Source organism: Hemitrygon akajei, chromosome 3, assembly GCF_048418815.1.
Source record: "Hemitrygon akajei chromosome 3, sHemAka1.3, whole genome shotgun sequence".
In the NCBI taxonomy this organism is placed as follows: domain Eukaryota; kingdom Metazoa; phylum Chordata; class Chondrichthyes; order Myliobatiformes; family Dasyatidae; genus Hemitrygon; species Hemitrygon akajei.
This window is the reverse complement of record NC_133126.1, coordinates 83,026,256-83,043,974: the sequence shown is the minus strand read 5'-3', so window position 1 is coordinate 83,043,974 and position 17,719 is coordinate 83,026,256. Positions and strand designations below refer to the sequence as shown.

The 17,719-nt window shown below is 39.5% G+C and overlaps 1 protein-coding gene across 4 annotated transcripts in view; it reads right to left on the bottom strand.

Moving 5' to 3' along the window:
- Positions 1-15,969, bottom strand: part of pcnx1 (pecanex 1) — a 243,376-nt gene extending 227,407 nt beyond the window's left edge. For all 4 annotated transcript variants that reach the window (XM_073040246.1, XM_073040248.1, XM_073040251.1 and 1 more), the window contains exon 1: positions 15,648-15,969. In XM_073040246.1, the coding sequence (XP_072896347.1) occupies positions 15,648-15,800 (153 nt within the window). In that variant the 5' untranslated portion in view covers positions 15,801-15,969. The remainder of the gene's footprint in view (positions 1-15,647) is intronic.
- Between the last annotated feature and the right edge of the window lie 1,750 nt (positions 15,970-17,719).

The following is a 17,719-nucleotide window of genomic DNA, read 5'->3' as shown; positions in this document are numbered from 1 at the left end:
AACCATTAGAGACAGCAAGAGTGACAGCTTAGGTGAGCGGGTGGGGGTGGTGGATAGGGACAGTGGTGGGATGCTCAAATTATTTCAACAGAACATTCAATAATAGTAGATCAATCCCTTGCAATTATAACAATTCAAATTAATTCTACCATAAATATTCCACAAAAACGATGTTGTTAAATCATTGGGAAACACAGCTGATCAAGGAAATTGTACACAGAAAGGAGATTTTGGGTTGATAACATTCCTTTGCCCACTATTTGCCTTCTACAGGAGCTGGCCTCCTCCTTCCAGAAAAGAGACTGATTTGTGTGCTCCAAGCTTTGACTCTAATTTTTTTTTAAATTTCCTTTTCTACAAGACTTGCTCAGAAATCTTTGGTGAACATTATCATGTATTTAATAATGAGGATATTGCATTTGGATGAATGATGCCCAATGACCTGTTCTGAGCAGTAAAAACAACATACAATCAATTTCAAACTCAATAAAGGCACTTGAAAGCTCACTCTAACCTCAACTATTGGATTTTGTTTTCTCATCCAAGCAGCTGCTGGATAACTGATTACTTGGTGTCTTGCCACCCTCTTGCAATATTTCTGTATGTGCTCCTAGTTACAGAAATCTGCCAATATTGCTTCTGAATTATTTAGACTCTTTTCCACCAGATATTGCAATGGTTATGCCATAAAGTTGTTTGAATATGTTTGCAAATGGGCATGTGTTCCTTCCTTTTTATTGCAGATTAAATGGTTCTAACCTCATAGAATAAAATTTTTAAAGTACAAAAAGTATAATTTACACAAATATGCTCATTTGTGATTTTACTCCAACTAGCATAATTTTTGCTTAAACATGAAATTTCAGATCACATGATAAAAAGCAACACAGTAAAATTTTGTGATATAATTCCCATTTTCATATGCAAATAGCAGAAAAGACATTAATCAAATTGTTTATCTTGGAACAATCAGAAACAAAACTCAACACAATAAATATCATACTTAGGGAAATTAAGACCATAAAACATGGGTACAGAGTCAGGCAATCTGGCCCATTGAGTTTGCCCTGCAATTCCATCATGGCTGCTTTACTGTCCCTCTCAACCCCATTCTCCGGCCTTCTCCCTGTAATCATTGATGCCTAACTAATCAAATACATGCCAACCTTTGCTTTAAATATACCCAGTTACTGAGCCTCCACAGACATCTGTGGCAATGAATTTCACAGATTCACCATCTTCTGGTTTAAGAAATTCCTCTTAATCTCTGTTCTAAATGGATGTCTTTCTATTCTGAGGCTGGGTCCTCTGGTCCTAGATTCCTCCGCTATAGGAAATATCTGCTCCACATCCACTCTATCTAGGCCTTTCAATATTCAGTAGGTTGCAATGAGATTCTCCACCCCACCCCATTCTTCTAAACTCCAGTGAGTACAAGCCCAGAGGCATCAAATGTTCTTTGATATTTTTTTAACCCTTTCATTCATGGAATCATTCTTGTCAACCTCCTCAGGACTCTGTCCAATGCCAGAACATCTCAAAATGAATGCCAACATTGCATTTGCCTTCCTTACAACAACTCAACCTGCAAGTTAACCCTTAGGAAATCCTGCATGAGAACTCCCAGGTCCCTCTGCATCTCCAATTTCTGAATTTGTTCCATGCTTAGAAAATAGTCTACGCTTTATTCCTTCTACCAAAATGCATGACCATTCACATCCCTACACAATATTCTACCTGCCACTTCTTTGTCCATTTCCCCAATCTGCCTAAATCCTTCTGCAGACTCCTTGCTACCTCAACATTAATTGCCCCTCCACCCATCTTCGAATCGTCCATAAACTTGTTCACAGAGCCATCAATTTCAACCTCCAAATTATTGACATATAACGCAAAAAGTAGCGGTCCCATCACTGACCCCTGTGGAAAACCACAGCTCACTGGCAGCCAACCAAAAAAGGCCCTTTTATTCCTACTCTTTGCTTCCTGCCAGTCAGCAAATCTTCTATCCATGTTAGTATCTTTCCTGTAATACCATAGACTGTTATCTTGTTAAGCAGCCTCATATGCAGGACTTTGTCAAAGACCTTATGAAAATTGATGTAAACAACATCCACAAACATTCCTTTGTCTATCCTGCCTCATATTTCCTCAAAGAATTCCAACAGATTTATTAGGCAAGACTTCCCCTTAAGAAAACCATGCTAAATTTGGCCTACTTTATCATGCATGCACCCCCATATACCCCAAAACCTCATCTTTAATAATGGATTCCAGTATCTTCCCAACCACTGAATTCAGGCTAATTGGCCTATAGTTTCTTTTCTTCTGTCTCCCTCCCTTCTTCCTTTCTAATATTTTTATTAATTTACATATAAGAATACAGAATACAGTCGGCCCTCCTTATCCACGGGGGATTGGTTCCAGGACCCCTCGCGGATACCAAAATTCGTGGATGCTCTTATGCAACCTGTCTCAATCTGATGGACCTTAGGACTCAGCAGAACTCCAGACCTTATTTAACCTGTCTCAGTGCGGTGGACATTAAGACCCGGCGCCAGCTCTGAAAGCGCAGTGTTTCTGTTCCCGAAAATAATCACGATCACGATTGAAAATAGAGTGGAAATAATAAAGCGATCGGAAAGAAGTGAAACGCCATCAGTCATTGGAAAAGTGTTAGGCTACGTTGGTCAACGATCTGAACAATTTTAAAGGATAAAGTGAGAATGGCTCTGCCCCGATGAAAGCTACAATTATTACTAAGCAACGCAGTGGTTTAATTAATGGGCTTTGGGGTTTTGGGTTCTTGATCCGCACATCAACTCGGCACGGTGGAAAGCGCATTCGGGAGCGAAGAATACGAACACAACGCTGGAAGAATCAGAAGCAATCTGTCCCGAGTCCCGAGAACTTCCGTTCCCAAGGCCGGCATTGAAACATACATTCTTAACCATTTTATATGAATAGAAAGGTAAAATATATACTATATACTAAGACAAACGTTTGACTGACGTTAAATAATACCGGTTGTACCTGTTCCGACTTACCTAGTAAGAGAACTACTGATTTTTTTCGATCCTGATGCATGATAATCCACACACATCCTGCCGTATACTTTAAATCATCTCTAGATTACTTATAATACCTAATATAATGTAAATGCTATGCAAAATGGTTGTTATACTGCATTGTTTAGGGAATAATGACAAGAAAAAAAAGTCTGTACATGCTCGAACAACAAGTGCTGGAAGAGCACTTCCGGGTTTTCGCGATCCACAGATGGTTGAATTTGCGCACGCGGAATCTGCGGATAAGGAGGGCTGACTGTACAAGAAAAAAATATATGTATCAATACATTATACTAAATCGCATATAAAGACTCCTTACCCTATAAACGGAACAAGTGCTACACCTGCCCTTACACTTCCTCCCTCACCACCATTCAGGGCCCCAGACAGTCCTTCCAGGTGAGGCGACACTTCACCTGTGAGTCGGCTGGTGTGGTATACTGTGTCCGGTGCTCCCGGTGTGGCCTTTTATATATTGGTGAGACCCGACGCAGACTGGGAGACCGTTTCGCTGAGCACCTACGCTCAGTCCGCCAGAAAAAGCAGGATCTCCCATTTTAATTCCACGTCCCATTCCCATTCTGATATGTCTATCCATGGCCTCCTCTACTGTCAAAATGAATCCAAACTCAGGTTGGAGGAACAACACCTTATATACCGGCTGGGTAGCCTCCAACCTGATGGCATGAACATTGACTTCTCTAACTTCTGTTAATGCCCCTCCTCCCCTTCTTACCCCATCCCTGACATATTTAGTTGTTTGCCTGATCTCCATCTCTCTCTGGTGCTCCCCCCACTTTCTTTCTCCCGAGGCCTCCCGTCCCATGATCCTTTCCCTTCTCCAGCTCTGTATCACTTTCGCCAATCACCTTTCCAGCTCTTAGCTTCATCCCACCCCCTCCGGTCTTCTCCTATCATTTCGCATTTCCCCCTCCCCCCACTACTTTCAAATTTCTTACTATCTTTCCTTTCAGTTAGTCTTGACGAAGGGTCTCGGCCCGAAATGTCGACAGCGCTTCTCCCTATAGATGCTGCCTGGCCTGCTGTGTTCCACCAGCATTTTGTGTGTGTTGTTACCCTATATTCATACAGATTAATTAATTCATAACATTGAAATATAGTAATTTTATTATATTAAAAAAATCTAATCCACTACCAAGACCAAAGCTGATTAGTAAAGAAAAAAAGGAAAAAAAATTAGTCATCATCTGTGCTTTAACAGCAAATCAAAGGTTTTGAAAATAATTCAAAAAAGGTCCCCACAATGTTTGAGAGTCTTGGCTAGATTCAGAGATTGAACATCGAATCTTCTCTAAATTTAAACATGACATCACAACACGTAACCATTGGGCGTGAATAGGAGGGGCCGCATCTTTCCATTTAAGCAAGAGTGTCCTTCTGGCCATAAGAAAAATAAAAGCCAAAGTGTGCAAGTCAGATGACTCAAAAATAATATCCTTTCCTCCAACAATACCAAATAAAGTGGTCAAAGGATTAAAGTTTACTTTGAAAAGTATCGAGAAAGTTTGAAATACTTCTTTCCAATGTTTTCCAAGACTCAGACTTCTTGGATCCTCACTTCCTTTGTCTCTGGGTAAATTAACTGATAATCTGGTAGTTAAACACACTATGAGAATTCGGATACAATTCTGAAAATATTGAAATTTTCTCTTTCGAGTCGCATTTTTTCTAATTATTTTTTAAACCCTCTATGATTGATGTGGCTTTTAAAGAATGGGATAGATTAGGTATTAAATGCTTTCAGGACTTGTTTGTAGAGGGAAGTCTCTATTCGTTTGAACAACTGTCAATAAATATATTTTACCCAAAACTCATTTTTTTCTATATCTACAAATAGATCTTTTACAGTCTCAAATAAGTACATTTCCTAAAAGTCCTGATAAGAATCTACTAGATGTAATTTTTAATTTGAAACCTTTTTATAATGGATCTATATCTAATATTTATAATATGCTGTTGGGAATGAGAAGTGTTCCTTTAGATAAAATTAAAAATCTTTGGGAACAAGATTTACAGACTTCAGTTTCTGAGGAAACTTGGAATCAAAATTTTAAATTGGTTAACATTTCATTGTTATATGCCCACCACTCTCTCCTACAATTTAAAGTGGTCCATATGACCAAGGATAGGTTGTCCCATTTTTATTTAGATATACTGCCATATTGTGATAAATGTAATCATGGAGAAGCTTCACTTATTCATATGCTTTGGACATGTCCCTCCCTTCTTAAAGAGTGAAATAACATTTACAATTTTCCAGTCATCCAAAACCATTCCAGAATCTAGCGATTTGTGAAAGATCATGACTAAAGCCTCCAGAATCTCTTCAGCTACCTCTTTCAAAACCCTGGAATCCATTTGGTCCAAGTGACTTATTTACCTTCAGTCCTTTCAGCTTCCTAAGCACCTTCTTTGCAATAGCAATTACACCTCTGACACACTCAAATTTCTGGCATACTGCAAGTGTCTTCCACAGTGAAGACTGATACAAAATACTTAATCAATTAATCTACCATTTCTTTGTTCCCCTTTACTACCACTCTTGTGTCATTTTCCAGTGGCCCAATATCCACTCTCTCCTTTTATTCTTTATACATCTGAAAAAGCTTTTGGTATCCTCTTTTATATTATTGGTTAGTTTACATCTTGTACCTCCTTGTGGCTTTTAGTTGCCTTCTGTTGGTTTTTGAAGGCTTCCCAATCCTCTAATTTCTAATATTTTTTTCTGCTACAAATCCAACTTTAACATGAGTATCACTTCCCTTGCCAGATTCTCAATTCGCTTAGATTTCAATATTCATCCGAAACAACAAATTAAATGCCAATGTTTTGACACTTCAAACTGTGCACACAACAAAAGGAATGCAGTTTGATAGTTTGAGTGTCCATTAATTCAACCAGTTATAGTAACCTTCTTAAATGTTGGGGGTAAAACATGGATACAGAAAATGCTATTGATTATAATCAACATCACGTAGTTCTTTGTCTTAACTATAACATTTACCAGTGTTCTAGTTAGGACAGATGTACCGAAGCTCCCTGAACGTGGCTGCACAAGTCGACAGGGTACCTCATTTCATAAATGCTTGTCTTTATTAATCAAGGCATTGAGTTCACAATGAATAACTCTAGTTAGGCCACATCTGGAGTATTGCATTCATTTCTGGTTGACACATTTCAGGAGTGATGTGGAGGATAAATAGAGGGTGCAGAAGAGGTATACTACAATTTTGCCTGGATTGTGCTATATATAATAGTTTGTACAAATTGAGGTTGTGTTATTCTGAAGTGGCAGAGGCTGCAGGGAGACAGTATAGAAGTTTATAAAATTATTAGAGGCGTAGAAAGATACCAACTACCTACTCTTTTTCCCAGAGCCAAAATGTCTAGTGATATAGGGCTTGCGTTTAAGATGAGGAGGAAAAGTTCAAAGGAAATGTGCCAGGCAACTTTTTTTTAAAAAACAAGCATGGTGGGTGTCTCAAATGTGGTGGGACAGATAGAAGTAGCTAAGACATTCTGAGATTGGCACACGAATATATGGAGACATAGACAATAGGCAGGCATAAGTGTTTAGTTTAATTAAGCATGATCAATTTAATTACTTTGGAATAATATGATGGGCTAAAGGCCTGTTTCTGTGCAAGACATGTTCTATTGGTTGAAGCCATGTGCTCCCAGTTGTACATCTGTAAACTTTTAGTAAGAACAAGAGAAACATCCTCAACCTCCATTTCACTAAAACAATCCAAGACTCATTGGTCAAATTCTGTCATTGAATGGGTCCCCAGGGCCCGATGAACCAATCCCAGGTTATCAAGAGCCAAGAAAAGAGAATGCTGACACCTTGATGAAGATCATTATATCTTTCTAGCCATAGGTGAGAGATCCAGGAACTAGAGAATAGCCAATGTTCATCCTTTGCTCAAAAAGGGAAACAGAAATAATCCAGGAAATTATAGGCCAGTGAACCACACATCAGGAAGCAACTGGCGAGGATTCTTACAGACAGGATTCATGAGCATTTGGAAAACCATTGGCTACTTAGGGACAGTCAATATGGCTTTGTGGGCAGGTCATGTGGAGTTAGTTTTTTTTTAGGTGAAGGTGGTTGATAAAGGTGGGTAGTAGATGGTGTCTCTTATACTTTAGCAGAGCATTTGACAAGGTCCCTCATGTTAGGCTGATCTAAAAGATTAAGATATATGGGATCCAGGATGATTTAGTAGCTTGGATTCAGAATCAGCTTGCCTATAGAAGACAGAGTATCAGAGGCAGGGTGTTATTCTGGCTGGAGATCTGTGACCAGTGGTGGTCTAAAGTGATCAGTGTTGGGACTTCTGCTGTTTGTGAATATATAAAATGAATTCAATTGAAAATGTAGATGGTTACTTTCTAATTTTAAAGATGACACAAAAATTAGTGGAATTACAGACAGTGAAGAAGTTTGTCAATAGATATAACAGGATATAGATCAGTTACAGATATGAGCAGAGAAAGGACATAATGGAGTTTAATCCAGGCAAGTGTGAGGAGCTGCACTTTGGAATGTTCAATGTAAGAGGAAGTATATAGTTAATGGCAGGAACCCTAATAGCACTGACATGGAGGAATGTGTCCAAGTCCCTAGTTTCCTATAAATGACAACACATATAGACAGAGTAATTAAGAAGGCATATGATATGCATGCTTTATCAGTTAGGACTGAGTTTAAGAGTCAAGAAACCACGTTGCAGCTATTTAAAACTTTGGTTAAACCATATTTCAAGAATCATGTGTAGTTCTGATTGTCCCATTACAGAAAGGATGTGGAGGCTTTAGAGAAGGTGCAGAACAGGATACTGCCTAGACTGGGGGGAATTGGCTACAAGGAGAGGTTAGACTAACTTGGATTGTTCTCTCTGGAGCATTGAAGGCTGAAGGGAGACCTGATAGAAGTTTATAAAATTATGACCAGGCGTCGATAGGGTAGAGAGTCAAAATCTTTTTCCTGGGTAGAAACGTCAAAAACTCTGCAGCACAGCTTTAAGGAGAGAGAAGAAAAGTTTAAAGGAAATGTGGGGGGCAAGTTTTTTCCTAAGTAGAGAGTAGAAGATGCCTAAAATGCACTGCCATGAATAATGGTGGAAGTAGATAGTGTGGTGGCATTTCAAGGCTTTTAGATAAAGGGTCATGAATCATATGTATTTGAGTTTAATTTAGTATCACGTTCAATACAGACATTGTGGGCTGAGGGCCTGTTTCTTCACTACTGTGTTATGATCCACAAATGATCAGAACTGAGCAAACCTTGTCCTCAAACCATTTTCCTCAGGGGACAGCCAAAAACATTGTTACGGATTAATGATCACATTAAGAAAAACTGGCCAATTCAACATTCACTAAAGTTGTTCTAACACTATTACCATCAATTATCCCCTCCCCTTCCCCTCAGAGCCATGACCTGCACCTGATCCCCCCCAACCCAATATGTCTGAGATCACATTGATATTAGTATCCCTACTATTGCATCATAAGTGCAGAGATCAAATACATGATGCAACATCTATTGAGAAAGGTGGACATTATTTTCTTTCTTTCTTTCAGTTTATTCCACCATTTCTCATCGAAAAATATAATTTAATATTGTTATTTACATTGGTGCTAATAAACACTGATGTGTTATCTGGAAGCCCAAAGAAAATTCATTAGTATTTGAGAAACCTCCACAAAACATTCAAAACACTGCAGCTGGGCTTTCTCTTGACATTAGATAAAGGTTCTGCATAATAATGAAATATTTGTGTTATAGCATGTTGGAGTCTTCATTTAATGCTAAATGTCAGATATGTCACACTGATTCATTAAAACTGATGTTCATAAGTTCCAATTACTTCTTCTCCAGCCAATAGAGTAACAGAATTACACAAATTTATTAATCTCAGTAGCTGACAGAATATACAATATCAATTACTTAGAATTTTCCCTGTTATAAAAGCAGCTTTCCCAATTATAGACAAAGGATTTGCAACATGCATGATGTTTACATCAAGTCACTCCGTTATCTCAGTTTCCCGAAGAAATAATGCAGTAGCCCTCAAGGTGTTTTGAGCTTTGTTACTGTTAAGCTGTTTTTGTCGTGGAGTGACCAAGACAAAAGGAATTATACTAGGAAATAAGGAAATAGCAGAGAAATAAAACAAATATTTTGCCTCTGTCTATATGGAATTCACAGAAAATCTTCCAAAAAGAGCAAGTCTCAAGATGTAGAATGAATGAACAACTCAAAGTAATTAGCATCAGTAAAACACAGCCCTCACCCATACCTCCTCCATTTCCCAGATATCTGCCCTCACCCCATCTCTCCACCGCCACAAGTCAAGTACTCCTTGTCCTTACCTACCATCCCACAAACCTTCACATCCAGCACCTCATTGGCTGTCATTTCAGCCATCTTCAACAGGATCCTACCACTAAACACATCTTTCCCTACCCCCCCCCCCCCCGACCAACTCTCAACAGGGATCGCTTTCTACATGAATCCCTTGTCCACTTGTCCCTCTTCACTGATCTCCCTCCTGGCACTTATGTCTGCTAGTGGGACAAGTGCTACTCCTGCACCTACATCACCTCCCTCACCGCAAACAGTCCTTCCAGGTGAAGACACACTTCACAGGTGAGCCTGTTGGTGTCATTTACTGCATCAGATACTCGTGGTGCAGCCTCCTCTACAGCAGTGAGGCTCAACATAAATCGAGAGACCACTTCGCCAAGCACCTCACTCCATCCACCACAAAAGGTGGTCTTTCCTGATAGCCACCCATTTTATGGGTAACAAATGATGTAATGCTGAAGCTTTGTAAGGCTTTGGTCAGACAGCATTTGGTGTACTGTGAGCGGTTTTGGGCCCCTTTACTGAGAAAGGGGCATTGGAGAGGGTCGGGAGGAACGTCACAAGAATGATTCCAGGAATGAAAGGATTAACATACAGGGAGTGTTCGATAGCTCTTTGGAGTTTAGAAGAATGAAGAGAAATCTCATTGAAATCTATCAAATATTGAAAGGCCTAGATAGAGTGGATGTGGAGAGGATATTTCCTATAGTGGGGAAGCCTAAGACCAAGGGGTACAACCTCAGAATAGAAGGCATCCATTTAGAATAGAGATGAGGAGGAATTTGATTTGCCAGGGGTGGTGAATTTGTAGTATTCATTGCCACAAACCGCTGTGGAGGCCGTATCTTTGTGAATATTTAAAGCAGAGATTGATAGGTTCTTGATTAGACATGGCATCAAAGGTTACATGGGTAAAGCAGGAGAATGGGATTGAGAGGAATTAAAAAGTCAGCCATGATGAAATAGCAAAGAAGACTTGATGGGCCGATCAGCCTAATTTTGGTCCAGTGTCTTATGGTCTTAAATTTGACTTCCTATACCCGCTCTGAAATGTTAGTACATGGCCTCCTCTATTGCCACAATGAGCCCACTATAAGGATAAAGGAGCAACACCTCATATTCCTTCTGGGTAGCCTTCAAACTGATGGCATGAACATCAATTTCTCTTAAGTTCCAGTAATATTCCCCCCTCCCCCTTCTCTGATTCTCCATTCCAGCTCCCATTTATTCCTTCTCTTCTCCTCATCACCTCTCTCTGGTGCCTCTCCTCCTCCCCTTTTTTCCCATTGTCCACTCTCCTCTTCTTCAGCCTTTGCCTCTATTACTTCCCAGTTTTTCACTTCATCCTTCCTCCCCCACCCACCTAGCTACCTTCGCCCTCCCCACCTAGTTTCACTATCACATCAAGCTTCTACTCCTTCATTTCCCCCAACTTTCTTATCCTGGCTTCCTCCCTCTTCCTTTCCAGTCCTGATGAAGGGTCTCAACTGGAAATCTCGACTGTTTACTCCCCTCCTTAGATACTGCCTAACCTGCTGAATTCCTCCAGTATTTTCTGTTCGTTGCCCTGAATTTCCAGCATCTGAAGAACATCTTGTGTCAATAAATAATTACTGGAGAAATCATTAAGATTAAAAGACAATAAATCGCAGAACCCAGAGGCCTGCATCCTGGAATTTCAAAGGTTGTTATGGAGATAGAAAATGCACAGGCTTCTATTGTTGCACAGGGTATAGTTGATGGTGGTTTATGGAAGGCTGAATCATCAATGACAACTAGATTTGAATTTTCTTTTGTGGTTTAACTAACAGAATTAACTAGTTGTGCTAAGGGTACTGCTGTAGCGTAGCAGTTAGTGTGATGCTGTTATAGCTCGGTGTGCCGGAGTTCAAATCTGGCTTCCTCTGTAAGAAAGATTGTATGTTCTTATCATGTACACATGGGTTTCCTCTGGATACTTCAGTTTCTTCCCACAGTCCAAAGTCATACTTGTTAGTAGGGTGACCAGACACTATAAATTGTCTTGTGATTAGGCTAGGGTTAAATAGGGGGCTTTGGTGGGCGGCGCAGCTCAGTAGTCTGGAACAGCCTGTTCTGCTGTATCCTGAATAAATAAATAAATATTAGGACTTTCAGATGAAATTTAGTGAGGAGCTGAAAAAAGCACATGGTGTTGGAGCTAACATACTGTAAAGACAAAATAGTGGGAATAAAGAATTTATTTCCAAGATTAGAGGGTGAGATTGGTAGAGTGCACCACGATTGATACTGTGAACTCATCTATAACCATATAACAATTACGGCATGGAAACAGGCCATCTCGGCCCTTCTAGTCCGTGCCAAACGCATACTCTCAACTAGTCCCACCGACCTGCACTCAGCCCATAACCCTCCATTCCTTTCCTGTCCATATACCTATCTAATTTTTTTTCTACATGCATACAAAAAACGGAAATATGAAGTGTCATTTTTAAATGATGGAAGGATGCAAAGTGCACGTATTCAGAGGAAACTTGGTGTTTTAAATAGAAAATTGAAAGTTATTATACATTCGCAGCAAACAATTAAGAAAACAAATGGTATGTTACAAGAACACTTCAGTACAGAAAGAGACGTCTTGTGCCAATTATGCTCTAACAATACTACACCTGCTAATTTGGAACAAATAGTAAAAAACAAAAACTAATCTAGAAAAGAGCCAGGATTCCTTTTGTTTATTTGGGTCACCATGCTGCTTAGTTGGGGCAGGAAACTGTTGCCAAACAGTTTCTTTTCTAATTAGTATCATGTTGTGTGTACTTGCATTGCCATTAGACACAACACCATGCTTTGAGCAAACAGTCTTTAAATGGCATCAGTTATATGTGTTTGTGTGCAAAAAGCAGTGATTTTTGTCACTGATAGTTGGTGAGAAATGAGCAGTAAGACAATTCAGAGCTGTTTTGCTCACTGCAGTTTCAAGCATTCAAGCTTGAAGAAGCCAGAAACAACCACTACTTCAACAAGTCAGAAACTACAAAGAATTTGAAGCTATCGATAATCATCTTGAACGTTACAATGAAAATGAAGGTTTGGAGGATGCAGTCGTCGACAGCATTGTATGAAGGCTATCATTTGTGATAGAGGTCTGCACTGATTTTGTTCATTTACAGTCACAAGTACACGACGTGGGTGAATTGTTCCATCGATACGTATTAGGAAGTAATACATAGTTTTATAGTACTACAGTAGTATTGGCAGTGTTCTAATTTTTTCTGTATTTCATTTGTATACATAATGTTACTCAGTTTGTCTTTTTTTAAACCTTTTTAACTACTTCCATGAAACTTCAGCTAATTACAGTTGCTACCTAATTGGTGGTTCCAATGTGTCCCGGAATCCACTGTACTTTCAATTAGGAGAGTATATGGAAACACAATCCATTCTGACGGGCATATCTGGAACAAAGGGGTCATTATTTCAAAATAAGGGAATAACACTTAAGATCAAGACAAGTTAAAGCACCATCAACCATCAATCCAAATTACGGTGGCTCAGTAGCGTAGTCGTCAACATGATGCCTTACGGTGCCAGCGACCAGGGTTCTATTCCCACCACTGTTTATAAGGAGTTGTAAGCTCACCCCATGAATATGTGTTTCTTCCTACACTCTAAATTCGTACAGGTCACTAAATTGAGGCATGCTATATTAGCAACAGAAATGTGGCAATATTTCCAGGCTGCCCCCAGCACATCCTTGAACTGTATTAGTTTTTGATGCATTTCACTGTATGTTTCCATGTACAAGTAACAAATAAAGCTAAGCATTAAAACTTTAAAACCAGAGTGTAGCATACCTTTGGAATTCATTGTCTAGGAGAGCTTTAGTAGCTCAAGCTAATCGAAGAAAGATGGGGTTAGAAAAATTGAGCTAAGGTAAAAGTTCAGTTATGATCTCATTGCACAATGGAGCAGAACATGGGGTGCATATTGGCCAATTTTAGCATTCTCAGAGGGTGGGTGTGGCTTCTAACCCTGTAAGATGCTAGCCTGAGATACAAAATCAAGTTCAAGTGTATTGTCATTTAACTGTACGCCTACATACTGCCAAACAAGACAATGTTCCTCCAGACCAAGGGCACACCATGTGTCACACACATAACACAAAGTAATATTACCACAAATAAATTAACAAAATAATAAGGTGCACATATGATAAAAGTTAAAAATTAACAGTATAGTGCTTTATTCATGATGAGGCATGGATGGTGTCAGAGAGTTTAGTAGTCCAAGGGAAAACGCTGTTTTCTAACCTAACCAGTTTTGTCCTAATGCTACAGCATTTCCTGCCTGATGGGAGGTTTTTTTAAAAAAAGCCTTTTGTTTTTAAATATATATTTTATTGATTCTTACATCATCAAATTGAGAGATCATTAATAACAACACCTGATTTAGGTACCCAGTATTTGCATCAAGCCTTTAAAGACCATTCTAATCCAAAATCTGGTATTTTAAGTTAACCTTGACAGTATCCCGGAATTCCATAATCAGGAGAGCAGAGGCACTGAAATAATGTGAGATTTTGTTTCCTTTCACTACTCCCTCACATTCTCCACTGCTGGGCTAGTTTAATCCCAAATCGATTAATCCCAAAATCCATCTGAAGACATGACAGTGTCACCATGATAAAACAGGGGTACAAAAAAACAGAAATGCTGGAAGAACCCAGCCAGTCAAGTAACATCTGTGGAATGAGAAACTAATTAATGTTACAAGTCAAAGACCCTCATCAGAAATGGGAGATGTTTTAATGCTTCATCTAAACTTTTCATGCCATCTAAAGTTCACAATACACTTCTCTTTTAGAAGTAAAATACCCTAAAATAACTCTTTCCAAATTCTATCCCCTGCCAAGCACCTTGGGACACTCAATTTAAAAGGCACTCAATAAATGCAAGTTGTTTCCACAAAACCTTGAACCACCAGAATTCAAATCCACAAATCCAGCCTGACATTTTAGGTTATCGACAGCATCCTGTACTAGCACAAGTGCTATCTTTCTGGTAAACAAGACGCTACCTGTTACATCAGATGACATGGCGCTAGTTTGCTCAAATGCAAGGATGTAATGCCCTATATCCTTTCTGATACTTCCTCCTCTCTATATTTCTGAAGCACATTATCTGTTCATCATCCCAATGCAGTTTCACACAACAAACTTCCCAATGGAAGTTCATTGTGTGAAAATAGGCTTTTGTGTTTCACTTAAAACTACTCTGCAAGATGTAGCTCATTGCCAGCTGCACACTTTAAAGATGATTAAAGCAGTCAGAGATGGATCACATAATTGTGAATCATTCTTACATTTCACTTAACTGCGGCTGGCCTATATGATATACACTATCATACTTTGTTTTCCAAAAGCTACACATATAGTGCCTCAGTTGTCATAAAAAGGCCATCATTAGATACAAGTATGCATTTGTGAAACATTAATTTTCCATTCCCTTAAAGATTGTTTTTTTTAAGCTGCACACACAACTCATTTATTCTCACCTTCATTAAGTTCATTTCTCCCATATGCATGACCTACTAAATTAATCAGGTGATATTACAACCAGTAACAAAACAGAAAAACAACACCAGCTGGCAATATAGGATGGCTGTAGAGAATTCGGCAATCCTCGCAATCGGAATAACAAAGTAGGTTTACATAAAAGACTAGCACATTCATCTAGGCTAGAAATGGTTTAAAATATTAATTTCATTTTATTCATAACAATTCCACAAAAAACAAGTTAAATGAAAACATGAGTCAATCCATGTTAAACTAAGCGAAAAATTAAAATTTGTTCCACTTAGCTCTCACATCGCTGTCTAGCAATGATCATATTGTGTCGAAATCTTGAATCCTGAATGTTTTTAACCAAAACTCTCCATTCAAGCTGATTTCGCAATAACTGCCATTTATACATCTTGTGACTACCTTGTTAATTCCAATTCGTCTATAGAAACCAATACAAAATGTATTTATTTTAAACCAGTGTCCCATTGTAATACTAACTAGGCTGTTTTCTTGGAGACAGGACTCTTTCACGCTGTACATAGAGCGTTTACCCTGCATATGCTCATCTCCGAAACCCCAATAGCGAATTTCAAAGCAAAAGGAGCGATTAATGGTATAAACTGCACAAGCATACACTCACCATGTACAGTGTAAATGGAAAACAAAGGAAGAAGAGCCAGATATAGAGATGGAAAGCATTCACAAATGTGTTTTGATGAGGATCATAATACCATCCGCCAGTGATGGAAGCCCAGACTCCCTGTCTCAAGATTTGGAGGGTCTGAGACCCCATTTCTGTCCATATATCAGTCTAATAATATCCCAGCAGTATGAAAGCGGGAATCTTCGTCTCCAGCTATCCTCCTTTGTACATGTAAGACGCCGCTGTGCTGGTGGCTACTGGTTCCAACTTGCCACCAACAGCCATCTTGTCGTTAGGCATCAGCGGCAGCTCGGAGGTCTTCCTGTAGTCCTCCAGCCTCAATCCTACTATCCCGGCAATCCCACGATCGTTGCTTGGTAAACAGCGCTGTTGCCCAATAACAAATGACGCTGTGGGGAACCCAGCCAATGAGAGTGTGACGGCCGAGCGGGATGAACACGCCTCCCTCTTTCTGGGATGGTCATGTTCTATAGCCCTCCCAAAGGCAACACGTTGTTGATTTGCTCTCAGTCAGCGAGCTCTGACTCATATGGCGAAGGTACTGACTTCTTGAAACCAAAATATGTTCAGGAAATATTTTTCCTTGATGGCTCTGATCCATTGACTTGCCTGTCATCCTGTCTCAAAAATGTTATTGCGTCATTAGGTACGGGAAGAATGGCTATTTGGTCTCACTGAATTCCTTTAAGAGGAATTCGGTTGTTCTTTCTCCTATAGCCTGTAATATTATTTCCTCAATTAATGCTCTTCTTAGCAATAACAAACGTTTGTTCTAGCGTATTCGGCAAAGTAAAGCATTGTACGGTGTATCTCGGCAACATTAGTAACACAAACTTCGACTTGAATGACTTAAATATTTGGATAGGTAACAGGTTAACAAGTGATTCTTATAGGAAAAGTGTAAGATGAGTCTTAGAGTGCTTTGAGCTAAGTAGCTGAAATGACCTGGAGTAGCATGAGTTTTAGTTATTTAGGCCCTTCCAGCTCCGCCGCCCAGCAACCCCCGATTTAACCCTAGCCTAATCACGGGCGGTTTTACAATGACCGATTAACCTACCAACCGGCACACACAAAATGCTGGTGGAACACAGCAGGCCAGCCAGCATCTATAAGGAGAAGCACTGTAGACGTTTCGGGCCAAGACCCTTCGTCCTGACAGTGCTTCTTATAGATGCTGCCTGGCCTGCTGTGTTCCACCAGCATTTTGTGTGTGTTGTTTGAATTTCCAGCATCTGCAGATTTCCTCGTGTTTGAACCTACCAACCGGTAGGTCTTTGGACTATGCAAGGAACCCTGTGGAGTCAGGAGAAGAATGTACGAACTCCTTATAGACAGAGGCGGCAGTTGAACCCTAGCCACTGATGCTGCAAAGTGTTGTGCTAACCATTGGATGTTAGAAATGAGACTGAAGGGATTGTTGTGCTTGGAGCCAGCATAGGCTCAATGAACTGAATGGCTTCCTTCTGCATAAGAAGTAAGCAATTGTGATCTAAATGAAGTTGGGTATGCAGAATTGGACATCTGAAAAGTGTTGGGTGTACAACATTAAGGTAATATAAGAGGAGCAAGATCCAAAAGGTTTTTTAATTACAAAATGAGAACTTTTAACTTAAACTAAATCAGATCTATCTGGTTAATTGAGCATTGTAGAAGATTTGAGGAAACATACCAGTTTTAAATGATAAACACAAAAGATTCTGCAGATGCTGGAAGTCTTGAGCAAAGTACACAGAATGCAGGAGGATAGCATCAAGCCAGGCAACATTTATGGAGGACAATAAACAGTCAACATTTCGGGCTGAGACCCTTCATCAGGACTAAAAGGAAAGGGCAAAAGTCTGAGTAAGAATTGTTCTTATTTGAGTTAATAAGTTGCTGTGTGAAAATACAGCCATTGTTCTTGCTATTAACAATTGTTTATTTCCTCCCAGAGATAAGATTAAGATAGTCTTATTTGTCACATGCGTGCATCAAAACATTCAGAGAAATATGTCATTTTGTGCCAATGACCAACACAGTCTGAGGATGTGCTTGGGGCATCCCACCCA